The sequence below is a fragment of the Lepisosteus oculatus genome, chromosome 9 (assembly GCF_040954835.1).
Source record: "Lepisosteus oculatus isolate fLepOcu1 chromosome 9, fLepOcu1.hap2, whole genome shotgun sequence".
Taxonomy (NCBI): domain Eukaryota; kingdom Metazoa; phylum Chordata; class Actinopteri; order Semionotiformes; family Lepisosteidae; genus Lepisosteus; species Lepisosteus oculatus.
In genome coordinates this window covers 27,282,973-27,304,136 of record NC_090704.1, presented here as the reverse complement: position 1 = coordinate 27,304,136, position 21,164 = coordinate 27,282,973, and the positions used below count along the sequence as shown (strand labels likewise).

The following is a 21,164-nucleotide window of genomic DNA, read 5'->3' as shown; positions in this document are numbered from 1 at the left end:
TCCTGCGCAAAAAGAAGTATTCCTGGCCCAGTTCGAGCAGCATGTATTCAGAGTCTAGGTTGGATGTAAGCACAAGCTTATTCACTTTGTGAGTAATAATAATAATAATAATAATAATAATAATAATAATAATAATAATTGCTTACACTTATATAGCGCTTTTCTGGACTCAAAGCGCTTTACAGGTAATGGGGACTCCCCTCCACCACCACCAATGTGCAGCATCCACCTGGCCATAGTGCACCAGAACGCTCACCACACACCAGCTATCAGTGGGGAGGAGAGCAGAGTAATGAAGCCAATTCATAGATGGGGATTATTAGGAGGCCATGATTGGTAAGGGCCTCCTAATAGTAGCAGTGTCATTTGCAAATCAGATTAACATAAAAGGTAATACTGTAAAGTGTTGTGTACACGAAACCACTAAGGAGTTTCAAGAGTCCTTGAATGGCTTGCTTTGATAGTAGAACATTAGGAAATTATCTTTTTAAAAAGCTTGATAAACTTAGCATGGCAAAAAAGGGCTTTTCAAATTTACAGACTTACACTCTGTGAGCCTAGGTTTTGTATGTCCAAAGTTATTAATTTAAGGATTTGAATGAAGGCTGAATGAAATGAAATTCCAGCAAGGGAATTTTTCCAACTTGGAAAAATCACTTACCCATTATACATAGTATGTCGATTACAGTATACCAATTGCATTGAATATTAAGGGATTCCATCATTTATTTAATCTCTCCTGACTTTAATGGTGAAGACAGAATAATATCTGAATGATGTACAAGTTCTGTCACTAGAACTACATAGATGGACTGTAAATACATCAAATGTTTGATTCCCAAAGCAGTTTTATGTGCAGAAAACCACAAAAAGTACCCTTTTAACAATATTTTCTAATGGGATAAATAAAAGGCCTGTGCACAGAAATAGGACTATATCAAGAAATATTTCATTAACAGAACCTGAGTGGTTATAGCTTGTACTGTAGAGCTATTACCTGCAGGTGCAATGCATTGCTCCTTGTCTTTGCACACCTCAGGAACAGCAGGTCATGTCCTCTCACCAAAATCCCTATGTCATTGGAAGGCACTGAGATTGTGAGGACGGCTGCTAATTGATCAAAGGGGCTCCTCCAGGCAATCGCCACCCATCCCCCTCCCTCCTGTCCCCCTCAGGTAATTAACTGCCCTCTCGATGGCTGACCCCTTGCTAGAGCCCTCACACTGCCTGGATACAAACCGCTTGACCGTGCCGAACCCGACCCCCTCCCCCTACTCCTAACCCCCCACTACCAGCAGAATAGAACAGAATTCCAGCCCAGGTGTGAGCTCTTAGTGTTGGCGCTAGCTTGCCCTTTCTCCCGCTGTTGAGAAAGGCCTGGGCTGCAGGCAGTGGCGGAGACAGATGGAAGTTTGATTGTGTACCAGCGGCAAGTTTGGCTCAGGGGCATGTTAAGCTGAGCGGCTTTTTTTCCACTAGGATACACCTCTAAGCCGCCCCCCATAAGGAGGCGTTTAAGAAAGACGGGAGTTAAGACACTGAACCCTTCTTTCCTCCCTCATTCTTTCCTTTTTTACACCGCTCCAGCTGAGCCATTTTCCTGCAGATTAAAGGCAGCCAACATCTGGGGCTTTTCCCCTTTACTAAACACACACTTATGCACACAGATTGCCGCAGCAAAAGCTGCTTCTTGTGCAATTGTTCGCCATCAAATCACGGTGGTTAGAGGGCTGCACAAGTTCACAGAGCCTACATCTGGAGGTTGCTTGACCTGACAGCTGGGTGTTGCTCTTGGCATTGAGAGTAAGGCTATGAATTAAATATTACAAACAAGCTTGCTTTAACTTGCTGATTGCTGTCGGTTTTGCTATGAAAGAGACCCATAGGGAAGCTCAGGTTAGGTGGGGGTCATATTTTATGTAATTGTTGGGCTGTTTTGTAAATACTTACACAACGCTTCAAATTACCATACTATTACAAATAATAGTCATAGATGTCAAGTTTTTATTTGGTCCAAATGCAACTATTTAAATTTGGAAAGTGTTTGTTTTTATTCAACTTTACACCAACAAAAATACATGATGTATCATTAAACTTTTTTGGGAATGCTGTGATTGGCACTGCAGATAACTTGTGTGAGGAATCATACCTGATTCAAAGAATAATCCTCTGAACCTTCCACCAGATTTCTCCATCAGTTGTACTCTAAGAATGTTTTGAATTCCCTTAGTAACAGAAGTGAATAAAAGACAGCTTTATAAACCAGCTGGTTCAATGCATTTTAAATAGATGTCTATCTACCAAAACATATTTGCATTGTGCTCATACAGCACTCGTGCTTTAGCACTGCATTAAATTGGTGATCTTCAGGCATGTGCAATAGAATTGCAATGAATTCATCACCCAGAGATGTATCTCTAGGTAAACACTATAGGAAATGTAGTAGAAATGTATTAATCTAAGAGTTTCTGAGTTACTTGCTTAACCGTATACAAAGTGAAAAGCCTTTTTCTTACAAAGAGATCCAACAAATAGAGAAATATTTATACTTGGCATTTGAAAATGAGAACCTTGAGTGCTAATACAATCCAGTACATCCCTTCATTTAGTCAATGATTTATTCTTGGACCACATCAAACCTGTTTATAAAATGTTTCCAATGGTCAGTGATTCCCTGTGATTTGGTACTTCCTGCTACCTTGTGCCCTTGCAATACCATAATGATTTAACCTCTTCAATTAGTTAATGGGGTGTTTGATGTTCATAGCCTAATCTACTTGTTTGTTGTGGGACATTAAAATTAATTTTTATTAACACAGCAAGGTTAAATATCATGGCACTAATGACACTTTGGTATAATGAACTGGTACGGGTGCACAGGCTGGAAGCTCATCAGGTAGATGATAAGGAAAATGGCAAAGCTTTCCTTAAGGTCTGCCTTTTTCTGAAATGCAAATACTCAAATTAAACTCAACTTCAGTTTGCTAACTAAAACTATACTCATTTGAACAAGTTTTGTTGCCACTCATTTTATTCTTGATTCTTGAGGAAAGCAGATTTTATTTGCTGAAGCGTTGTTCATGTCCTTACTGAATAACTAAAATTACTACGTGCAGTACATTCACAGTAGATTCTGATTTTAGGAAACTGGAAATCTTATATAATACCGCAGTCCGATTTTGGGTAATTTTGTTAATTAGTGTGGATATAATTATCAGAATCATTGGATTTCAAATCATTTCCTCTTTCAAATCGTGTAATGGAATAACCATTGATACCTCCCTTTTCATGTAATTTGAATTTTAGGGCATTACAGTTTTTCTGCGTCCGTAAGACTTTCTAGCAAGCGTGTTTGACACCGGTTGCTGTGTCAGATAAGTGACGAATCAGGAGTGCTCTTGAAGAACCTAACCAACGGGCTTTCTTCGGACGCTTGCCTTTGAGAGTTGTGTCAAATCCCATGCTCTTGTGCAATCTCAGAAGAGCTCTGGGGACCTGATGGGGACTAAGGCCTTACGTAATGAGTGTAATAGTGTTGGGTTTCACACAAGCCCCCGGCAATTGTTCCCATCTCCTAGTCGACTGGTTAGAATTACCCCTGTGTATTGTTCTGGACTGGCCCCTGTCAGACTTGTGCTAACCCTCAAGAACAAGAGGAAGGATTAAAGAGGGAGATCGTCTCAATAGGCAGGCCTTGGCATCTTCATCAGTTTAGAAAGCCAGGGGTGTGTTTTTCAGCCAGGTACTTAATTGGGCACCCTCTCTTTAACCTCCTGCTTTGGACTGCCTCAAGGGGTGATTGACACTAGTTTATTTTTGCTTCATTCACTTTCTTCAAAAGGGGAGGGATTGTCTTTTAAGAATATAAGAAGCACTGTAGTCTCTGTGTTAAGGATGTACTTTCTAAGCCAGTAAGAAAGGCCTGAGGATATAGATTTTCAGAACATCCTTTGTGTAATTTAAAAACAAAAAAATTATTTCGCAGTGACATAATGTACCACGTACTTTTAAGTTAATGTCTCACTATGGAAAAGTATACAAAATTAAGAAGTGTTTTATGGATACAGACATATGTTCAGGCTGTCTCAGTGGTAAATTGAGTACATTTTTGATTCTGCTTACTTTAAAAGAGTATTACATTTTCAGGCTCTTTGGCTAGGTGGGCAGGTTAGTTCCTTTCTGGGGGGTAGGATTGGGCTGCAACACCTTTTCTGCTCGAGTCCTTTACAATATCATTTTAACATAAATCATTGTGTCTTATAACTGGTTTTGCTGATTTTCAAATTTCTGTTTCATTATCAGTAATGTTTTGTGGTGGATATATTGAATGGTTAACAGTCTGTTTTGAGCAGAACATGTTGATCTTAATTAGAAGTGGTAAAGTGATAGAAGATCAGAATAGTTTTAAGATTATAACCATGAAAGTACAAAAAAGCTATGCAAACAATTAAATTTAGTAGATACACATCCTGGAACCAGGCTAGATGGAGAATATAATTAATGGTTGTTAAAAAATAAACCTTTGACAGTTGAGATATGTTATGGGAATTTCTGCACTTACAAAAACTGAAATTTCAGACGAATTAACCCTATGTTTCAGTAAAACTGAAGAGTCTTTTAATTGGCAAGTTCTCTCACTGTGGCAGAAACGAGACAAGAGTGATGTTTTTCTCATACCTGTCACAAATGTTAAACAAAAATCAAAGCTACATAACATATTGCATAGTTTTTGCATTTTATAATTGTATTAACAGATGGTGATTAATAGCAATTAATATTTAATATTAATAACAAATATGTAGCAACTTTTTTAGTTTTTTTTTAGTTTTTTAGCAAATTTTAGTGTAAAGTGTCAGTGTGCCAAGAACAAAATGAACTACAGAATGGGTGTTTTGTGTACCTCTGTGCAGGAGGTACATGAACAATTTCCACTGATATAAAAAAAACAGGCATGTGGCTCAAGCTTGATTGTTAAAAACTTGTTAAAAAACTACCATGTCTCACCAATGTCACCATGAACAAACCAAGACAGCAGCACGCAAAAGGAAACAGCAAATGGCGGCTGTAATTGTTGCAAGGAGATGGCACCACTGCTAACAACCATCGCAATTAAATGAAAGAAAGGGACTGGACATTTTGCTGCTGTACCACTTTTCATTTAAATGAGGAGAAAACTAAAAACAGAGTATCTGCTCAAAAGATTACTTAACATAATCACAAACATCAAGTCTTTGTTAACATATTAGGCTGATGAATGCGCAAGATCATTTTTCAGACTGTGAAACGCTATTTTTCATATATCGTCAAATATTATTTTAATTAAGACCTATTTTACTATTAATAATATTAATAATATAAATAATATGACTGCCTAATAACATTTAACCCCATTTTAGACTTTAAATCCATAAAACTGACCAATCCACCAATGACAAATTCTTCAATAGATCCAAAACATACGTTTCTTAAGCTTTGAATTCCTCCATGGCCATGCCACCCATTATGTGATGCTTACTGGGAATTTGTATAAGTATTGAGTAGGCGTAGTTTATTTCATGGTGGTGTAAAACCATGTGTTTCTATGAAGTTTACAAGATGCATCAAAGATTTAAATTGTGTGAAAGTCAATACATCAATAAAAAATGAATAATCATATGTTTGTGAAGATGACAATCTCACACACAAGACCCAATCAGCACAGCACATGTGAGGCTATGAATCAGGAGATATGGCATTTGCACCACTAAACAAATATAAATCACTTAATAGAAATAAGTTCATTTAAAAAATATTACATAGTCATGTAATTAAATTGATGGTATGTGTTGTCTCTCCCTGGAGAATTACTTTGTTCCATCAGATTCTCATCTATCCCTGACCAGTGGCAGTTTTTGTCATTGGTGTCAGCTTGTACTAGATCGCTCTTGTCCAAGAACTTCAAGTTCTTTGTGAAAGTTCCAGTACTCCCAATTTCTTCACCATCAAACAGTTCTCTTCATTCTGGTATTTGCTGTTTTTGCCAACATTCTGCAGGTGGTCAGGATGCCTGAGTCTCATCCGATTTCTGTGCATCTGCATTCACATCCTGCTGTTTTGTGTTGCAAAGTGGCGCACACCATCTCTTTTTCCTGACTGCCCCTCCATCTTCTCCATCCTCCAACTTCTCAGTCTGTGCTTTTCTGTAATGTTATCTCTAAATTGATTTGAAATCTCTTTAGGCTTCATGATTGAATCTTTGTTTGAAGTTTACTACCTGACTGAAGGAGCTTACAGAGACCTGTAATCATGCTCAACACTGTCATTGCACATAGAGGCAATTAAGATCATTCTGCCGCAGAAAAGGCTTTGAATATTTACTACAGCAGCATTTTATATTACTTATATCAGTCATTTTTTCATTTATGCTTATTATTTACTCTGTTCTTTTTGTTTGCTTTGAATGCATGGAGTACTTTGTACAGTATGTAGCAAAAAATTAATCACTAAATGAAAAGTGCAAGCTTTATAGCTACAACGCTTGAAAACTGTGCAAGGGTCTGAATACTTTTGCAACGCACTGTAAACTATATTAGGATGCAGATGAAGGGTTTCTACATGGATTTAATTGGATGAGCTAGGTGTTCTAATGTAAATTATTCAATACTGACCACCTTTGAAACAGATCTCGGAAGTAGGCTGAGACCTCTGAGAAAAACCAGGGGCTCAGCGCTCTTCCCTCTAGACCGGAATTTCCAAACCAACACTCCAGTGTGGTGACTAGTGACACTGTGCTGTAGGATGTGCCATTCTTCAAATGAAATTTGCTAAATGAAGGTTCTGATGACTTGGTCTTTAATATCCTATGAAGCTGTCCGAAAGTGTACTTATGTTAACCTCGGTGTCTTGGGCCTGCACCATCTGACCTTTCTAAAGGTCTTGGTTAAATCAGTTGATAAAGTAATTTCTCATGTCTCCACCTTATCTGCTGTGTAGTAGGCCTGCCGGTGCAGAATGGTAATTAGTACTGCCCTTCAATACTGTATGAGGCTGTTTCTCCTGCTGCATAAAGCACTTTGGGAGCCTTTGAGATTAAAAGCATTTTTAAATACATTTTTTTTCATTGAGTTTTAGTGTGTACTTTGTGCAAGCACAGATGAAAACAAAGTTCCTGTAATGTGCTGGCTTCTTCTTTTCTTGCATCACAGAATTTGGCCTTAAATTAAAGTGTTTTAAGGAGCATCAGTCCTACTCCTATTTTGATCGTGTACATTTTAGCCTGAGCACCGATTTGATCTCAAGTGAGCTGAGCATGTCCTGAATTTACAGCTTGTACATTTTCTTAAATCTGGAAAGTCATACCATGCTACTCCAGTGGAAAATCCTATAATCTCTGTGTCATTTGTAAAACTAAGGAAAAGTAATTTTCCTTGATTGTGTAGATTGTGGTTTTATGGTGAACTTTCAAGTAAGTGATTCTTGCTGGAAAACAAGACTTTGATTTGTTTTGCACCAAATGCAGATGCTATTGATTATTTGTACAAACGGGCAGGATAGTGCAGCGTGGTTAACACTGAAGACCTCTGGCCAGACTGTCTTTAGTCTAGTGCCTTTAAAGGATAGTGGTTTGACATCTTTTTCTCTGCAAGTATCTAGTTGGTACAGCTCCCTTCTTAAGTTTAATGCAGAATTATGAAGGCGTAACTCTACCCCTCTATCACCCCTTTCTCTAGTGACCAGCTATATTCAAGCCATCCCATTTCTTATTTTAACTGCAGTTATTAAAATGGATCTTATTAAAAAATTAATCTGTATTTGCATTCAGCCCCTTGCAATTCATTAATATTATGACATTTACCACCAGCTCTGCAGGTCTGCTGTCAGCTACCCTTTTCCTTCGGCAAAATGTTAATTTAAAGTTCTGTCTTGTAATGGAATAAGAAATCCTCTCTGCCCTATCAATTCGCAGTGTCTGGCAAGGAATACTAATTCCAAGCCTACCTGGATGTACAAGACTTTTCCGGGAATGAAACACCAAATTGTTTGAAAGTCTTGAAAGCTGTCTGTTGGACGTTAAACTGAACGGGTTCAGTGCCCCTGAAATTTGCTTCCCTGGAGTTAGAAGGTTCATTTTTCAGATACTGTCCTTTAGAACCACTTACAAGGCTAAAAATGTCCCTGATAGTTAGTGAAAACCACAGAGTACACAGACCACATGACTTTGTACCCTTTATAATGAGTGTTTTCAATAAAAATAAATTATTTTATTTAATGATTCATTTTTTTCTAAACATGTATGTGCTACTCATAAAATCCCGAATTTTCTGTGTATTCTTTCTGCATATTCTGTGTGTCTAAATATAAAGGTTAATAAGCAAAAAATACTGTAGTTCCTCCTGGTTGGATTTACCGGAATCATTTTAATTGAGGAAAATTGCAGATAGAAGCTTAGGCTTCCAATTGAAGAAACCCGAGTTCAAGATACAGATGTATAGGATGCCTCATAAAAACCATGTGTGAATGTCCCAATCATGGAAGCCTGTAGGATCATATTTAAGGATCAGAGGAAAGCTAACAATACAAGCTGTTGTAAAGTCCTTTGGTAAACCTCGAATACTGGACTTTTTTGTGCAGACATTTGGGAACTTGTTTCAATGGATTATAAAGGACCCCGTAAAAAGAAAATGTGGATTTCATTTCATACAGTGGTCCACCACTTATTCACTACTTGTACAGTATATCCACGCTGAGATGTTAAGAATCAATCATGTGAAGGTACATGACTGATATAAAAGTATCAGGCATGGTTTTTGTACAACAGTACAATGATGATGATGATACTGTGCTTAAAAGTTTGCAGTACTTTCCATTTTAGATCTTGGTTAACTTCGGGCACTAGTTTATTTTCTTTTCATGTTTGTAATACATATTTTGCATTTGTGCGCTGCAGTACCATCCTCAGAGGTTCTTGGTTTCTATGAAGATGTCTTTCAATAAGTGGTAAAGGTAAAACGACCTATAAAAGTTCTATCAGAACTGTGACACATCCAGGAGTTGTGGTGCCATAGCTACCAGTGTTTTACACAAGTAGGCCCAGGAAGTAAAAAGAGTACTCCTTCTGTTTATAGTGCAGGGAAATGCAAACCAAAACAGAATCTAGCCCTTCATTGAGCTACTATCTAGACGTCTTCATAGTCAGTCACTGTCTGTAGCAAGGCTGCAAAGATGCTTACCAGCTTTTAAAACATTGTTGTTCCTCATTAAATTTCTTAAGTTCATGGGTCACCTTGACCCATCATCTTCTCAGAAGTTGTCTGAAGGCAGCAGAAGGTTCCCCATAGCATTCTCCATATTGTCAGGACTTTGCACTACCTCGAAGAACATTGAGGTCATTTTTAAGCTGCTACAGTTATGTCTTCATGTTAAATTTCTAGGTTTTTCCACAGCTTCTAGTAGTTGCTAAAGGCAGTTCAAATCAAGTCCAAATGCCAGTTTCTAGATGAGTAAAATCTGATCTGTGTTTATTCTAAGGATGAGTTCAAAAATACTTCCTAGAAAACTGAAAAAGGAACATGCAGGAGCTACCAAGTGTTTGATCGTCCACTGTTTTAATGCTTTGCTCTGATGTGAATTTGTTGAACATGTGCTGGCAAAATGCTTCATATTCTCCGGATTCACGACGCAATCACAATATTTTATTATTGTGTTTTGGAGAGCAATTCATTGTGGTCTAACATTACACTCCTTGAGCACCAAATGCTACAAGCTCTAATTTTATCCTGTCAACAAAGGCTCAAGATTCATGTTCACAATATTGTCTAAGTGCTGTTCACATGGGTCAAATGCTGGTATATAAGCCACTTTGCTCCATGAGATACTGGATCATTTAAAAGTCTCAGATCAGGCATTAATTGTTTGCTAATTTTGCCGGAATTGGCTATCCATACTGGCAGAGATATTGCTGGGTCCTGCCAGCATGTGAACATTTATTTCCAAAATGAACACATCTAGTTAGATTTGAAATCATGTGTAGACATCAGAACACCAAAACCTACTGATTTTAAATTGCTGCCAATATAAGGAGGCTTATGTTATTCTTAAATTTGAACATGAAAGACTAATTTTCCTGCAGTAATGCTTTCCATCTTGTGTGTCTTCCTTTGGCAGGTTGCTGACAATGTGCACAAGGCATTTTGGCAGTGTGGTGGCACAGACCATCCGAACTTACAAGACAGACCAATTTCCCCTCTTCCTCATTGTGATGGGCAAACGGGCATCAAACGAAGTGCTAAATGTCATTCAAGGTAATATTTCCCAGGACCTGGGAAACACAATTGGACAGGAATACATTTATGGGGAACAAAAATGGGACTGAGTCTTGGACTTTGACGTAGAGCCTACAGGAACACATATCAAATTATTGTAAACCTGTTTAAATATTATTAATAAATTGGATGTACAGATGGATTTATATTTTTTTCTTTCTAAATACTTAAGGGCTTGTATTATTTTTTAAAAATCTAATTAGATATTTTCATTAAAACTTTTACTTCTTTCTGCCCTTCTCCTTCCTAATAACTCCATAGTGATTAATTCTGAAATTAGTGCCGTCTATCCAGATTTTTTTCCCCTTCCACTCTTTAATAACTTGTTGGTGAGTCGATGTCTCTGTGTTGCTAGGGAACACGACAGTGGATGAACTGATGATGAGGCTAATGGGGGCGATGGAGATCTTTACAGCTCAGCAGCAAGAGGATATCAGAGATGAGGTGAGGGGCCGCAGCCTGGAGGGGTGAGGGGGTCCTGTCCAAGGACATGAAGCTGATTCCCATGTCTGATTCTTATCGTCTTGAGTTTCATGTTGTAAAGTGTTTTCATTTAGTTTTCTACTATATATCAGCATTTAATAGACTTCCGGAACTAATAGGTATGTCACAAAACCATGTAAAAATGAGCAGCTATGACAGATAATGTATAAATTTGTCCTGTGTCATGTACTGTATTCAAAAACATGTAGCACAAAAGGCAGCAGGCACAAACATTCCATTGTGTAGCAGCCTCTTGTGTTGCACAGGCAGATACTCATGCACAAAGCTGATATTTGTAGCAGATACGAGATGCTTTATTAAACTGTTACATTGTTTCAACGAGAAATAGAGAAGTGAGACCAACATCATTTTTCATATGCTGAGACAAGTGTCACTTGCTAAGAATTTGTGCTTCTTGCGCAGAAAGTCTGTATGCAAGTAAAAATAGATACATAATCTAACTGTGGTTACTGCTGAAGTAACTGACTGAGCAGTGTGATTGTGAAGGGTCAAGGAGGACCGTAGCCAAACATTGAGGATAGAAAGGGAAAACATTTCAACAACATGTGACCATAGTTCAGTCTGTTTTACTACCCATGAGAAAAAATGTGGAATACCTTATTATAATTCAGCAATCTTTCTTACACACTGCACAAGACCTGGATGTGTAGTAAATCTAGAGAAGCACCTGTGATTATTCTGTCATATGTCTGACTTAGTTATGCTGTTTCCTGTTTTAATGAGCACCATAAATGCATGTTATTCAACTGTAATCCTACACTTAGATATTTTTACCCTTTAGGTTACTTTGAAGGCCACTTTTCAATTGGATAAAACTATCCTGATAGGTTGAACAAACTCTTGGGTAATTTAATGAAGTGGACTGATCTAAGATTTGCAGTTAATGGTCTATTTAGGTCTGAGGTCTATGGTTATGAAGTTTAAAAGCAGCCATGGAACTTGTGGATATGTTTATCTTCCGACCATACAGTAGGTCACCAGGCTGGGTGTATGTCTTTTTTCTTGAGAGGATCATTTGACATTTTGCTTCCATTGGTGTGCTATTCACCATCAGCAATGTCAACCACTTTACAGCATTTTTAGTCCACAGACCATTATCTTTACAGATAATTACTAAGCAATCTGAACTTCAGCCCTAAAGGGATTGCGTTTTGAAAGGGCAAGAGTGCCTTTTTGCCATGTCTAGCTGGCCTGTGCTGACTTTTCTAACATAAAGCCATGCATGTTGGAACAAATCAGACTTGGTAAACTTTGTGTTTTACAAAATGTAAAAGCGGGAAAAAACAAAAGGCAAGTTTTCCTTAAAGGTTATTGTTCATACAATAAAAAAGACGGAGCTGGCTTTTGTTTGAGAAGGGGGCATGAGTTGGTTTTTTTTCTTGAAGTCTTGACAATACAAACAGGATCCAAATTCCGGTTCCTTTACCTCTTTTTCTCTAAAGCTGCTTTAAACCAACAGAAACAGCAAACATCTAACAATCCCAGAGCTCCTGCTTCATTTATAAGAACTGAAATGTAAAATAGAGACTGTATATCTTTCATGTAAATACAGGAATCCTGCAGATTAGCTTGGAGAATAGGGGAGTTTCCTGTGAGGGAAAGATGTGGATGAAAAAGAATCAATTCCATACAAAGAAAGTTAACTGTTTGTTTCCTTTTTGTATAGCAGAATGAACAGAGGCTTCTCTCCAAACTGACATTTGAGATTCCTGATCGGAATACCTTTAGACTATTAATTCATTAATCATTTAAGAGGTTCAGTAGCTCTGGGAAATGCAGAGTGTCAGTGGGAAGAGCAGTGACTTGAACCTTGAACCATAAGCCTTTTGCCTTAACTGCTAGACCACCTAGCCTTCTACAAAAAGTAGTAGCACACTGACTGCCCCTATATATGAGGAAGGATTTTAATCCATTGAAATGCTGGGATAGGTACTTGACTCCATGCTGTCATATCCTAAGGGTTCCCTAGCAGCAGTCAGTTTTTAGGTATTGAGGATTTTCTCTGTTCACGTATCATTTTTGCAATACGATCAAATTCTAAAATTCCCCTGGTGCTAGTAATTGAAAACATATCACATAAATCAGTGCATTAAGCTTAGAACAGTGCTCCTCAAATTCATTAAATGGGGTCAGCAATCAAGAAAGTTTTATATCATCTAAGACCTGTACAAGAAGGCTAAATTAAGCCTGAGGTACTTTAACCCTCTTCCTGAGATACTGTTTGTGCTGATGTAGAGACTAAAAACAGTTCAAATCAAATACTCTGTTTAAAATAAATTTATAACTTACAAACCTAACATAATTTGGAGGTATATTCATTCCTTAGGTTACACTTTGTCAATATGAGGTAATATTTCCAGTAACTTCTTTGCTACTTATATGTAATTTTAAAGTAACCGTAAATGAAAATGGTAGATTTCAAGATCAAGTTCAACATAGAAATGTCTACAAAATGTTACATTTTCCTTAGTTGTACTGTAATTTGAAGATATTTTTATTACTTGTGGTTAGCTGTACCCCAGTGAAGTAATATTTCAGATAAACAGCTGTGGGTTTAGAGAATTTGTTGCTTGGTGATTAAATAAATCATAACAAATCAGTCAGTATAAAAGGTTCTTAAATTAAGCCCAGCCTCAGAAATCTCTATCAAAATGGCATGATGTATTATTACTTAGTGGTTGAATATACTGTATGTTTCTAGAATGTAACAGAAACATGAGTAATTCAGAGTTGTCCCTTGGAATACAGCAAGATTGAGCTGGGAGGTTTAATGACAGATAATAATACACTCTGTGAATTCCTTATTAAACCTCTCATCATATTTAATATTTAATATTTAACAACAGTTTGACCAAAGTGGTTTGGAAAGGTTTTGTCCAGGAGAGACCTGATTAGTTTATCAAAGAGTCTTGCTACTGCACTTTTTTACTGACTAGTTTCTGCGTTTTCCATTGTTGGTTTTTTGGTAAATTTATAAAGTGGACATTAGTTTCGAATCGCAATGGTTCATAAGTGCATAGCAACAGGAATAAAGCTAAGTGGTTTATTTGTTCTGGGTAATTACTAATGTAGTGCCCATCAACAAATAGAAGGCTGAATACCCTAGTAATTTCCCAATATGTCTGACTTCTGTTAACATGTAAACTAATGAAAACAATTGTAAAACTAAACCGAGATATCCCCTATATGGAAATATTATAGGAATGAAAAAAGTTTTACAAAAAACTGCTAAGTCACAACAGTAATGGATATATTTAGATCTTGTGATATGATATAGTTTGATTTTTAGAAAGCTTTTGATAAAGTTTTCCATAATTTAGTCCTCAAATTGCACATGGTTGGCATACAGGGAAAGGCCTGTGTGTAGATTCAGAATTGATAATTAAATAGAACAAGGTACAGATAAGGGTTGAGTACACAAATTGGGGTGATGTAATTAGTGGATTACTGCAGGGATCTGTACTAGCACCACTTCTCTTCTTAATTTATATGGGTGAAAATTCCAATATAGCTAGCCAAGTTTGCAAATGATACCAAATTATCAGGATTATTAAACAGTGTAGGAGCAGTAAATGAAATTCAAAAAGATTTAAATACAATTCACAACACCTGGCAATCTTTAAATATAGACAACGGGTCGAGTAGCTACCTCTCATTTGTAACAAATCTTCTACAAACTATAAAGTTAATAATATGTAGTGTACATAAAGTTCCGTAGTGTACAGAAAACTGCATGTAACAGCCTTAGGCAAAATGTCCTATGAAGCCTTATCAACACGAGCTGATTGTTTTGTGAAAGGCATGCATGGCCTGTCTTCCAAGCACTTTTTTGCAGACCCCGATGCCAATGGAGCATGTCAACAGGTGAGTTTGAAGATTTCTGTTATTGTCTATGACAGAGAGGGGCTGGGTGGAATTGTGTGGTAGCTGCTCATCCTGAAATAACACGCATGTCTCAGTCAGCTGTCAGGCTGTGTTACATTGAGAAATGGTTTTAGCACCTGGGCCTCAGGTTTCGCTAGCTAGCCAGCTGTCCACCAGGCCACACAGCTGTTCATTTTGTGCTCAGTGAGAAGCCAGAACCTGAAGCCCTTTTCTGAATGGACCGCAGTTTGCTTTTCCCTTCACCATGTTACAGGACATTAATACATTTCTTTAGGCCTTAAAACAAAACACTCTGACAGGACCTGTTTCCTTTGTGTTCATCCAGTGCTTTTATTATTTTTCTCTTTCTGTGCATTAAAATTTTAGCTTTTAATTAGGTCATTTGTCTGCTGTTAATTTTTTTAACCTGTTGAATTAGAAGTGAGGTCTTTGATAGCTTTAGATCGACTGTGTGGTTACATAAATTAAGTAAACAAGCCATAACTCTTGTGGAGTCAGGGTACAGTTGAATACCTTGCTGAACCTACTGCTATTCTAAAGAATGTTTGTCAGTGTTTTGCGGGATGCTTGCTGAACTGAAATGAGTATCCCACATAATGTTCCTCCATTTGCAATAGGATTCTATAGTCATTAAACACATTTTCTTGGTATTACAGGTTTTAAAAGCAACAGAGTTATATATTGATGGTGTTTTCCCATGAAAATAAATGATCAATGGTAGTTTCAACTGTGTGATTAGTTTTTTGCAGCATTATCACCTTGGACCTGGTCTCATCAGATCAACATTGCAGGGTGCTGAGATAGAGAGCTCTAAGGATGAAAATAAGTTGCTGATCTAAATGGTATTGGTCAACCAGTAGGTGGCGCTCTTTCCTCTGCACTAGAATTCCCAAATTAATACTCAGTATGCTGACCAGGGACACTATGCTCTATGAGATACCATCCTTTGGTATGTACTAAAGCCCTAAAAACATGGACATGAAGGATCACATAGCACTGTTTGAAATAGGGCTTGAACAATCTGGTCCACCTAAAGTCCCATCTTAATTCTCCTGGTAGTTTCTAACTTGTCCACCTTACCTGCTGTGTAACAAGGGTACTTAATTCTACCATGCAACACCAGGTGGTTGCTGTTTCCACCGGTACGTGAAGTGGATGTACTCTCAATGTGAAGAACTCTGTTGTTCTTTTGGAATGCAATCAATGCAGCACACACTCAGAATGATCTTGATTTCTGACTTTTTAAGTTTTTGAAACCATATTGTGTAATGCATGCAGCATGACAACGATCTAGGAATTTACAAGGGGTGTGGGCTCACGTCCCAAGTAGGGCACTGCTGTTGTGTCCTTAAATTTTGGGTAGTTCACCCAAAATGATCCAGCAAATTCCTTGCTGCTCAAATGCTTACTTCCTGGATTATCATTGCACATGAAAATGTGTTCTCAACTGACATATCCGGTTAAATAAAGGATTAAATTAAAAAAACTAACTTCAATGATCTCATTTAATGAGTTCTATTTAGTCATGTATCTTTCCACTTATATAAAGCCATGTATTTCAAAACCCCTTTATGAGATTCATTCTGACTTAGTAATGATAGCCTGGAGGCTAAATGTGAAGTTTTGGAACCAGACATGATTTGACATTGGAATCATCTAAATGCAGATTTGACAGGCAGCTTTTTAAATCAGATGCTTAACCTTTTGGAAACAAAAAATCATTAACAGAAAAGCAACACAAAGTATGTGTGCAATGCATTTAGGTATAGCCAGCTGTCATTTTCAAATCCGTCATACACTCACACCAGGGCCAGTTTTCCCAGAAGCTAGTTAATGTAGCAGTATGTTTGTGGACCGTGGGAGGAAACTGGAGGAAACCCATGCAAACTCCATATCGATAGCACTAAGGTCTGGCATTGGTTTCGGGGCCCCAGAGCTGTGAGGCTCCATGCTGCCCTAATTGCAAACTAGGTCTTTCTAAACTGTTCGTGAACTACTTGTCATTGATTTGCTGACATTGTTTTCCTTTGATTTCATTTGATGAGTCAAAAGCCACATGCCCATAAGTTATAATTAGCTGGTTACTATTATGCAGATGCACAAGATTTGTAGAATCTAGGAAAAACAAACTAAACGCAAATAAAACCTAACTGGGAGGAAACTGGAGCACTAAATTACATGCATAATAAAACGTTTGTAACCATAGATTACTTTTTAAGCTGTTACTCATAGAGTGAAGTTTTCTTATCTTTATATTTATATTTTAATATAGTTGACTCCACGTCTTCTTTTAATACTCCTTTGACTCAATGGCAAAAATATATATTTTTGTGTACTACAACCATAAACCAACATAATAAGGGTGTCAAATTAGCTGTAAGTCTAGGACAACAGAAGACACATCCATGCACTGAGGTCATGTACTGTATACAAAGCTGTATTTCATAGGCCATTATTAGTGATTGCCTTTACTAACACATTTGATTTTCACTGTGCAACATAAAAGCAGCATGACTCTCCCTGCAAAGAATAATTACACTTTTTCAACTATGACTAAAATCAGAAATGCCAAACATAAAAGTTTGTGTCAAATTAAAAAAAAATAGGCGGATTATGGCATTTAACGGGAAGAATCGGAGGAGCAGGAGATGGCACTCAGAGAAAGCGAAGGCTTCAAGTCAGAGAATTCAGGAATGGGAAGATGAGCATGTCTAGTTTTTCGAGAGTACAAGTGGAGGAGCAGTGCACGTTTCTCTGCAAGCCTGTGAGGCGTGGGATTTCACTTGGCTGGTATGCACTCTTTCCTGTGTTGTGCCTTGGTGGAATTCCTGGTATCACAGTGAAGGTGATTCACAGTGAGCTGGCCTCCCACTCTGCCTGAGTCACACTCTGCTGTCTGCACTATGTGCTCACCAGAGCAGAAGGGACCCAGAGGAGACAAATGCGTCCTGAGATGACAATTAATTTCTAACAAGATTGACATGCCTTAAGGGCTGACAACAGCCCGTGAAAGACGTTTTCAATCTTGATTTGAATGAACTTGACTGCCAGTGGGCCGTGATCCTTGTCTAGAAAGTTTAGACTGATACTTGTATCTGTCATATAAGTCTCAGCCTAGCTATTTAGCTAGTTTATTGATTTGATTATCATTTTAATTCCTGGTAATTGTTATATGTAAAACTGTTGTTTCTAATAACTAGGTTTTTGAGTATTAACTCTATATGTGATTTATATGCTTTTCCTGTCAAGTACGGTTTTTTATTAAGGAGAAAACTTTCAATTTAGATTTTTTCTTTTCAGCTACTTTTCCTTCTGCTAATTGTCACACATGATTCTGTTTCATTCACGGTGTTTCCATATGAATCAAACTTCTCCATATCCATACAATATATCTTAAAATGGGAATCCGCAGGTAGACAAAAGAATATACAAATCTACCTGGATATGAGAGAACCAAGATGTTTAGACCAAATTTATTTCTTTTACCATCATTATTTGCTAGTTTCAAGATTTTTAGAGTAGGTATGTTGAAGTAGCAGATGTTATTTCTGTTTAAGACCGGACTAAATCCACAGAAACATTTTGTTTGAGTTTTTCTTCTCTTATTTGTTTGGCTTAAAAAAGAAATAAAACCGCAAAGCTTCATACATCATAAAAGATAAAAGTATAACCTGTCTTCAGGAATTTAATGGATGAAGATATCTGAAATCCTACCTGTGTTAAATAAAACATTGAACCTTCAAACCAGTGTTAAAAAAATTTAAACTAAAAATATTATATTTATAATATTCATAACATAATTCATGTACTTGTTTTTTTTGTTTTTAAAGCAATTAAAAACATTAGCTATATCATGCCAGTAGCTGTATCACCATACAACTCACAACGGGGAACACACTGAAACTAAGCAGGTGTGAGCCTGGACTGGAGACCTTCTGGGGGAAAACTAAGGTTGCTGCTAGAAGAGGTGTTAGTGGGACTCTGCAGTCTATGTGGTCCTAATGCCCAAAGAATAGAGACAGGGACACTATACTGTAAAAAAAAAGTGCCATCCTTCAGATGAACTGGGAAATGGAACTGGGCTCCTGACTCTCCGTGGTCATCATAACTCCCTGAGCATTTCTAGAAAAGAGTAGGAGTATTAACTCTGGCCACTTTTACCTATCATGTTCTTCTCTCCTACTAATCCCCATCTTTAAATCGGCTTCATTACTCTGCTCTCTTCCCCACTGATAGCTAATGTGTGGTGAGCATATTGGTGCACTTTAACTGCCATTACATCATCCAGGTGTATTCTACACATTGGTGGTGGTGGAGGGGAGTCCCCATTCGCTGTAAAGCACTTTGGCTAGAGTCTACAGGAAAGCACTATATAAATGTAGGGATTATTTATTATTGATTAGCAGAATCACATACCAGCTCTGACACTGAAAAGGTTTAAATAGTCTAATGCTCGTAAGTCTGATACTGTATATTGAACTAATTCTACCTGAATGTATTTTTTCCTCATAATTGCAATAAGTAGATAGAAATGTCGCTCTGAGAATCCTAAAATGTGACCTGAACACATAGTCAACAAGGACTGCAGACTAAATGTTGTGCTCCAGATTGTGACAGCTACTGCCTTTGTAAATGGTAAATAACAGATAAGTTAATTTGCACATAACTTGATTTTTTATACATTTTTAAATCACAGTCTGACAAAGCTTAGCATTCTTGGATGTCATTCACCCTTTATTTGTAGATTTCTGTTGAAGCTGTCGGTTAAGGATGGTGCTTGTCAAATAGCAGTCTGCCAGGGTGTTACCCCAAATATGAGAACTGAATTGTTAAAATTGTACTAAAATACGTTTTTTGCCTTTTTTCAAACAAAAGCAGAACATTTTATCTCAATACTTCTTTAAATGCACAACCAGGAGTGTCATATGACAAAAGGCTTTACTGTGCTTTTAAATGTGCTTGAGTGCTGAGAAGCTACAAGATTGATGTGCTGTTTATCCATTGCCTTAGGTGGCTGTTTCTTTCACGAAACAGCTGGATGAGATCCTCAGATTGCTTAGCAACTAAAACCCAAATGAACTAGTTGGACCGAATAGACTCCCCTCATTTGCAAACTGACTTTTCTTTAAAGTTGCACTCTACAATTGTGTTCAAAGGGGGGCTGAAGAAGAAAACCGATAATTCTTGTCTCGCTTTCATCCCTTAAAAGACTAGAGAGAACTTATTTAAAATCAGAGGTCACCTTTTTCCTAATCTCTTCCCTACACTGATCTCTGCATTTTTACTCACAGGTCTTGCCAAGTACACTTTCAAGCCCAGTACCTCACAGCTCCACCAAAGACTCTGGTTTACACAGTGCTTTTAAATCCTCCAATCGTAAAAACAAGCTGTGCCTGACTGCACAATAGATACTGATCACTTCCATTCCTTAGAAAGTCTTTTCACTCATAGTAGGTAGCACACAGCTGCCAATCTCTTGGTAAACAGGATCTCGATTACTCGTTTGCTCCTTCATTCCAGAGCCACTACTCTGCCTGCTCATCTCTCCCCATCTTGCTCACTTCAGCTCTTTCCAGTTTGAATCATTCAGATTTTAACTTGAGCTTACAGGCTGAAAGACGAACCAGAGAAAGGTGCTGTTCTTCAAATGCTGTGGTTAGAGACGTTTAGAAAATATCAGAATAAAGATGTATTATCATCATGCCGTGAACACAGCTGAGGTTTCAGAGCTTCATTCTTTCCTTCTGAATTTGCTTGTAACCATGAGCTTTCAAGGTATTTCCTTCTGTTTCACATTTCAACATTTATCTAAATTAAAATGTAAAGCATCTTTAAAAATCAGCGTTTAAGTGTAAAGATCATATATTCTTAGAATGTTTTTTCATATTTAGTGAGGAGTCAGTCTTTTTCTTTTGTAGTCCTTGTCTGCTGATCAGAATGTTTTTCTGTGGTTCACAATCATTGTTGTACAGTACTCTGTTTCACCTTGAGCACACTAGGCCAGTATAGTTTTAAACTAGCTGTGGCGAAGCTCCATGAGCATCCTGAAACCTCATCAGTGTCTAGACTTTATGCACCAGGGGTTTTAAAGTGAGAAATCTCATCATCTCATTGAAATGTTAGACAAAGGCTGAAAGAGAATTGTGCTGCAGCAACTACAGAGTTCTTATTCTGGGAGACGTGTGATTTTTGTTGTGGTACTTTAAGATTGCAGGGAAAGGTTTAACGTGGGTAGTCACTGTTGCCACAAAGGGCTGTAAATGGAATTCATTGGGAGATGCAGGTGTTAGGGTGTTCATCGCCCCCATTTCTTAAGGGTTGTGGAGACTGATCAAGGAAGAGTGGGATTACATCGTGGATGCAACATCAGGCCATCACATGGCATACAGGAACATTTTAAAGAGGCCATTTAACTCTGCCAGCATGTTAGGGTGGGAGTAATAAAAACCCATGGAACATACAAGCTCCATACAG

At 37.7% G+C, this 21,164-nt stretch overlaps 1 protein-coding gene across 1 annotated transcript in view; it reads left to right on the top strand.

The window, feature by feature from the left end:
* The window catches only part of faf1 (Fas (TNFRSF6) associated factor 1), a 151,351-nt gene that overhangs the window by 109,183 nt on the left and 21,004 nt on the right, over positions 1-21,164 (top strand). The window contains exons 14-15 of the mRNA XM_006635244.3: positions 10,144-10,280; positions 10,657-10,745. Coding sequence (XP_006635307.1) covers positions 10,144-10,280; positions 10,657-10,745 — 226 coding nt within the window. The remainder of the gene's footprint in view (positions 1-10,143; positions 10,281-10,656; positions 10,746-21,164) is intronic.